Source organism: Myodes glareolus, chromosome 7 (assembly GCF_982192425.1).
Source record: "Myodes glareolus chromosome 7, mMyoGla1.1, whole genome shotgun sequence".
Lineage (NCBI taxonomy): Eukaryota > Metazoa > Chordata > Mammalia > Rodentia > Cricetidae > Myodes > Myodes glareolus.
In genome coordinates, this window is record NC_142032.1 from 43,556,578 (window position 1) to 43,564,079 (window position 7,502).

Sequence of the window (7,502 nt, forward strand, 5' to 3'; positions counted from 1 at the left end):
ACTTTAATTCACAGAGATCCACCTGTCTCTGTCTTCTGGGTGTCAGGGTGACATGCACTACCGTGCCCCAGCCCATTGGAGTGATGGCCTTTCTATTCTCCGGCTTTACCCGCACTTGAGGACAAGAGGGTTGTATGTGGATCTTTTGGTGGACAAGGGAAAGCAGGTATTATAAGGGTCATCCAAGGAGTTTGTTAACCCCAAGCCTATATCACTCTTACTTTTAATGGCATCTTTTTCTTGTTTGATTGTAATACCATCTTATATGGCTGATACAGGAATTGTTGTTTTTAAAAATGTCCTCTGCTGTTTACTGTGCTTTTCCCCCACGAGGCTTTTATTTTGTTTAAATTGGCCTCTACTCAAGGTCTAAAGCTGTTTTTAAACACCCAGTGTCTTGGTTCTCTGTGTGATTAGAAGCTGTGTGTACTTGGTGCTCCTTGATGGACTTTTCCATAGGGTGACATGATGAGGCCTCTCCTGTGTCACTGAGTATGCGCACATAAATCCCACACCTTCCCCCTACTGTGGGGCCATGTTTGGCAGAGGTGATGGGCACTCTCCTGACTGAAGTCACCACCCTTCACTCTACTCCCTGGCCAGTGAGGTGGGTAAAGGGAGCTGAGTGAAGGCCCTTACTGTTCAGATGACAGGTTTTCATCCAGATGTCTCTTGTCACCTTCACTCGTACCATTGTGCACGAGCTGGGGAACTCTGGTAATTCTACTGCTGTTAGTAGGACATCTGCCAGTAACTGGTTCAGGGGTTCTAACGATGTTGTATAAACCCATTTGACCACTCCTGTTTTCTCTCCATGACTCATTCTTGCCCTGTGCTTCTAGGAGTCTTCATTTCCTGACTGTTGCTGGGTCTCTGTTCATTTCCTGCCAAGGAGGCCTCCCTCTGAGGAGCCTGTGCCTCACCTAACTCTGCTGTATTAGACTGTTCCTCTGTCCCTGCCAGGGCAGCTCTTCTCATTGCTTGTTCCCCTTTCCTCTGGAATTCCATGTGATTCTGGAGCTTTTCTCTTAGTTTGGAGCCACATGGATCAAACACATCACTGTCTGCATCCAGTCCACTTTGTATTTTTGTAACCCTATTTTCTCTTTTTTTTTCACCATAGAACAAGCTGGGAGACACAGCTCTGCACGCGGCTGCCTGGAAGGGTTATGCAGACATTGTCCAGTTGCTACTGGCAAAAGGTAAAGTTTTTATTGAATTTACCTGATCTTTGCTTGCTCCTAATGAAACGGGCCATTTGAAACAGTAGGAATACTAAATCTTTATCCATTGAAGCTGGAGTTTTAACCTCTACACTGTCTATCTTACATCAACACTGTGATTGAGATGAAATATTTGGGGGTACATTTATGGTACATTTTACTGTGAATTAAGATCTTGATAAACTTACAAATACAATTGTATTACTTTTAGAAGAAACTTGCTGTGCATATCTGTCTGTAGGACCGAAGGACTTTAGGAGGGAGGGTTTTTAGGACGTCAGGCCCTGGGAAAGTTGGAATAAAGTTGGTGAGGCTCCTGTTTGCTTTGAGAGCCTTAATAGATAGTAGAAATGGTGCTGTGGCTGGCTGCCCCTGGCCACGCCGAGCCAGAGCTGAGATGAGAAGGAGGGATGCTGTCCCATGAACAATATTAACTGCTCTTCTAGAGGGTTGGCCAGGTGTGTCACTCAGGGGCTTGATCCAGAGGGCAACACTGTGGAACCTTTCTCCAAGCCACAAGTTACAGATTCTATCTCGAGGAATCTTGGGGGCGGTGTTGTGGAATTTATGGGCAAGGGTTTTTCAGGTTTAAGTGAGATGATGATGGAAACCCTGGTCGGAAAGATTACTCAGCATGAGACCTGCTCTTGGATGTTTTAGAGGTCATGCTGAAGACTGTGTTGTCTAATGTGGTAGCCGTGAGCTGTGTGCTACTGAGCCACCCTTAATGTTCTGTTGTCAGAGTGGTCCCAAGCACCCATAGTACTGCATGCACTGTAGGAATGCTGTGACAGAAGGTCCATGCCTGTAGAGCCTTCATGGATGACAGTTGGACAGCAGCCCTCAGTACCACTTTATACCCGTGAACAAGTGGTTCGGGGATGCTGCTCATTGCATCATTAGAAATGATGGAAATCAGAAAGAACGGATTTCTGTCCGTAAAGCTGCGACGAGATCAGTTTTGGAACATCCAGAAATAGCAATACCTATAAATGTTCAAATGTATCAAGCTTGTGCATGCTCCAAGAAAAACATACTGTTATTAGAATACTGTTAAGTTCAAAATGGAGTTCTGAGGCTGACGAGGTGACTGAGCTGGAAAGTGCCTGCCCCCAGCTGAGGACTTCAGTTCAGTCCCTGGGACCCGTATGGGGGAAGGAGAACCCCAGCTCTGGGCTTCCATGTGCAGGTGCCCACACACATACATACCAAGTAAATAAATGGAATTAGCTTTGTGCACATGAGCCTGTTCATGCAGATCATTGGCAAACATAAGAGGGATAGCTCGGGCCCTCTGTAGGAGTAGCCAGTCACCTATGAAGAGCTTGGTTCAGCAGAGTAAATCAGCACTGTTGAGTACACTTCTATATTTTTCGTTCTTCAACAATGCAAATGTCTCCATGGGTTCTGATGTAATGTTCAGCACAAAGACAGGGAAAGAAATGAATGGAAGAGGGCTTACAGGACAATGAATTGGGGAACAATGAATTGCCTATGAGTTTTATTGTTTTGCCATTCTGCTGGTTTGCATATGAATGCACCTGCAGATATAAAATATTAACCCTCTGACATTCAACCCAGTGGAGTTTTCTAAAGGTCCTCATGAACTGAAGGAGAGGCCAAGGGTGTGCTAGATGGAAGCCCCTAAGTCTCCTGCTGGGGTCCACATAACCCTTGGGGCAGTGGTTATGGCTGGGTTTTAGGATTTACCCAGGACCTGGTATGGCCTTATTGAAAAGTCTATGTGCAATCCCTTAGAGCCTGGAAGGGAAGGGCATCTTTCATGGAACAGCAGGCTCTCTGAAGAAACATGCCGGTCACATTAATTCTGGGCCAGAATTGTTCTCTGGGTAGCTTTGCAAAGTGACTAGCTTTGTCACAGAGGATTGGCTGCCTTGTTCCAGTCTTCAGAGACACATGGTTTTGATTACCTTGTCTTGTGTTGGAAAGGTGCAAGGACAGACTTGAGAAACAATGAGAAGAAGCTGGCCTTGGACATGGCCACCAATGCTGCCTGTGCCTCACTCCTGAAAAAGAAGCAAGCAACAGGTATTTGTTTTAAGTCACTCTCTTGTTGTGCTTATGACCGAGACTTAGCATTTTTCTATTGCAAAAGGGTTTGTTTGTTTGTTTATGGGGCTGGAGAGATGTGTCAGCAGTTAAGAGCATTGGCAGTTCTTCCCGAGATACCGAGTTCAAGTCTCAGCAACCACATGTGGCTCACAGTCATCTATAATGGGATCTGATGCCATCTTCTGGCATGCAGGCAAACATCTAGATAGAGTACCACATACATAAAGTAGATAAATCTTAAAAATTAAAATTTTTTAAAAAAAGATTTATATATTTTATGTATGTCTTAGTTAGGATTTCTGTTGCTGTGAAGACACACCATGACCAAGACAACTGTTACAAGGAAAACATTTAATTGAGGGGCCTCACCTACAGTTTTAGAGGTTCAATTCATTATTATCATGGTGAGGAGCATGGTGGCACGCAGGCAGACGTGGTACTGGAGGAATAACTGAGAGCTCTACACCTTGCAGGCTACAGGAAGACGACTGAGACACTGGGCAATATTTTGAGCATAGGAAACCTACCTCAAAGCCTAACCCCCACAGTGACAATTCTAACAAAGCTACACCTCCTAATAGTGCCACTCCCTATGAGATTATGGGGCCAATTACATTCCAATTACCACAATGTATATGGGAGTTTCATCTGTATGTATGACTGTACACCCGAAGATGGCATCCGATTCTATTATAGATAGTTGTGACCCGCCGTGTGAGTGCTGGGAATTGAAATCAGGGCTTCTGGAAGAGCAGCCAGTGCTCTTAACTGCTGAGCTATCTCTCCAGACCTACAGATGATTTTATTTTTCCGCCTTGATAAATGATTGTGAATTTTGATTATATACCATTGATTTAAATCAGATCTAAAGTAGAATAACAGTGTCAAATAAACAAATTTGAAGACAGGGTCTTTCATGGTGTTTCTTTTGTTCTTTGCTCATAATGGATGTGCTGTCCACCCTCACATCGTGCATGGCTGCTGTGAGTGGCTGAAGGCAGATGTAGCTGAAATTCAGGTTCATCCCCCACGGTTGCATTATGCTGTAGATTTAACGAAGGAAGCAGTAAACTGTAATTGAAATCACTCCAGTCGTTCTGAAGATTTTGGAACCTGTTCACAGTTTGTAGATAGTTTTTAAAATTTAAAGATGGGGTGTACATTCTTTTTGTTTGTATTTTCCGAGACAGGGTTTCTCTTAAGTCTTGGCTGTCCTGAACCTCTCTTAATAGACTGGGCTGGCCCCAGATTCACAGAGATCCCCCTGCCTCTGCCTCCCAAATGCTGGGATTAAAGCCATGTACCACCTCCACTTATTCCCATTAATATTTAACCCCGTGGAAGCTAATCCCTCACTCAGGTGTCCATCACCCTGAGAAGCGGCATTGTGGTACATTACTCTGTACTGTACCCGGCTCCTAGCAGAAGCATCAACCGAAGCACTCCTTAGCCCCCGCCTTGCCTATCAGAAATTATCAGCATCCTTCCTTTCTGAATTCAGGGCTTAAGAGAACCTCCGAAATTATACTCCTTGCCCATTGCCAAGTCCCATCATAAGCCTGCCCACAAACCTGTCTTCCCCTTTGTATTGTCTTCCCCTTCAGTTCACACACAGTGAAAACCAGCCTGGAGTTGGTGTCTTAACTATGAGTTAAACTGGTGTTTCTTTAAAGACATTTGTTTATTTATGTGGGCTCTAGAGGGAATGGCAAAGTGTTTGTCACCTTAGCTGGTGGTACCTAAATACAGGTTTGGGGGAAGCTATATTAGCAACTGTGTGGAACAGAAACTGGAAAGCATATTCGTTGCTGGGTGGGCAGCTTTTGCTTGAGGTCAGCCTCCTGGTACTTGGTGTCTAGGTGGGTCAGGAGCGAGGGCTGTGGCCTAACTTCCTTTATCCTTCTCTGACACTGACTTCCTATGGCTAAACTAGCATCTTCAGAGAGATTCCACTGAGGTGTAAGGTTTCTTAGGCACTGAAGGTTCTCATTCTGTCCCTGAGCTTGGTTCTGACCAACAAGCTATCGTTCTAACTTGGTAATGCCCATCCTCCCATACCCTCTCCAGACTCGGAGCAAGTCATATTGCCAGTGTAACCTGGCTAGTGAGCGTGTGTGATCTGGGTGCCTTGCTGCCCTGCAGCAATTAAACTCTAACTGCATGTGTGTTTTTGAGTTTTCTTTTCCCTCTCAGGACTTTGTTAGTGTAAGAATTTGACAAGGCAGCATTAGATTACTTGTCTTCCTTTGACCCCTGTTCAAGATTGCTTGAGCGTTAGATGGGATCCAGCTCTTTTATTGATTTTTTTTCTTTTTCTTTTCTTTTTAATTGCAGTCTCTTGCTTCTTTGTATACTTAATTTTTCCGAAATCAAACTCAGGCCTCTGTGGTTTTGCTTTCCTTTCTCCCTTGTTAGTTGTCCTTCTGGCTTCTGCCTTCAGACTGTAGACTGAGGCCCCATGTGGCATGGCTGCCGCTGTGATCATTGTTGGCCATGGTGCACGAGGCTGGTTGCTTTGTCTGGACTCAGACAGTTGGTCCCCACCAGGTGCTTCATTCTGTCAAAGGACTTGGAACCCTCTGCAGTAGCGAAGCTTCATAGGCTGAAAAACAATGGTGGGAAGAGTCTCAGGCACCCCATAATCCCTGTCATGAGCGGAGATCATGTTTGAATTGTCCAAACCACTGAAAGTGAAGAAAATTCTGAACCATCTGTAATTTGTTTGCCTCCTTCCTGTCTTCTCTTTAGATGGGGTGCGAACGTCAAGCAACGCCGAGGACTACCTTGACGACGAAGACTCAGACTGATTCCTCCTGGAGCTGCTTTGATGCCTAAACTTCTTTTGCTTTTGCCATTCCAAAACCTTGGTTGTTTTGCCAGAAGAGTATTGCTAACCATTCTTTTAAAGCCTGTCTGAACGTGGCACTGTTGGCACTGCCCGTCTGTGATGGGACAGCGTGGCGTGGGCGATTCTCACCTGCGGCTGGCCAATAAGCAATGGGATACTCTGCTGTATAAAATGCATATATGTTCGTCAGTATAGAACAAGAAAAGATTATTTCTATTTATCAAGCTAAAGGAATTTAATAATTTTTCTCTTAAAAAAATCAGGATATTTTTTAAGTTCTTTACCTCAAGGAACAAGATGTTTTGAGTGGGTTTTTCAAGGGGGAAATGCTTATTAAAACAATAGACCAAACTCTCAATAGAATATTGTCAGCTCTTCTGACAAAAATAACATTTAAAGAGACTTTATTATTTGTTTTTGTGCTATCACTCCTCGCTGTTGAATAAAGCTTTTGTACGTGGGTAAGAACTGATTTATCTTACTTTTAGATTGTATTTTATATTGGTCAGCACCGAAAAATCATAGTACTTGTGTTTCTCTCACAGCTTCCCATGTCTGCTTTGTTTAACACAGTAATCAATTGCACATCTTAGAAAAGATCAAATTTTAATAGTTATGAAATACTCAGAATTGTGTTCAAATTAATAAGTAGAATGGAGAAACTCAGTAATCTCCATTCAGGTTGATTAATGTGTGGAAGGTTAAACAAAATCCTGATTTCTGGTGGTGGTGGCCCACACCTTTAATCATAGCACTAGGGACGCAGAGGCAAGTGGATCTCTCTGAGTTTGAGACCAGCCTGGTCTATAGACTGAGTTCTAGGACAGCCGAAGCTACATAGAGAAGCCACATCTCAAACAAACAAAAACTCATGATTTCCTTCTGGAGGCTGCCATAATTTTCAGTGTGGTGTAGTTAGGAAACATGAACTTTTCTCTCTCAGATAACATTTGTTTTCTCAAAGCACATGTCTTGCTCACCAGCCTGGTCTACAGAGTGAGTTCCAGGACAACCAGAGCTGCACAGAGAAACCTTGTCTCAAGAGATCAAAATAAATAAATAAGAAGTTTTAATTTTGTGTCACTGCAGAAATGTTAAAGATGGCGTGGTCTCATGATGTGTCTAGATTACCAGTGCTGGGCCCAGATATATATTTTCAAGAATTCACTGCTCATTTCAAAAGGCCTATTGGTCAAGAGACGGAAATGTGTGAAGAAGGAAGTGGGCCAACTCAGGAAATGAATAACCTATGCAGGTGCATCTTCTGGCCCGAGCTGGTTTTCTCCCTATGGGTCGGTACCTAGAGGAAGCAGTTCGGCTTAACGAGTTTAGCAGAAAAGAACCCGTGGAAGCATTAA

At 43.9% G+C, this 7,502-nt stretch overlaps 1 protein-coding gene across 1 annotated transcript in view; it reads left to right on the top strand.

The window, feature by feature from the left end:
- Nucleotides 1-6,612, top strand: part of Ostf1 (osteoclast stimulating factor 1) — a 51,698-nt gene extending 45,086 nt beyond the window's left edge. The window contains exons 8-10 of the mRNA XM_048429845.3: nucleotides 1,124-1,202; nucleotides 3,174-3,272; nucleotides 6,045-6,612. Of these exons, the coding sequence (XP_048285802.1) occupies nucleotides 1,124-1,202; nucleotides 3,174-3,272; nucleotides 6,045-6,103 (237 nt within the window). The 3' untranslated portion in view covers nucleotides 6,104-6,612. The remainder of the gene's footprint in view (nucleotides 1-1,123; nucleotides 1,203-3,173; nucleotides 3,273-6,044) is intronic.
- The last annotated feature ends 890 nt before the right edge of the window (nucleotides 6,613-7,502 follow it).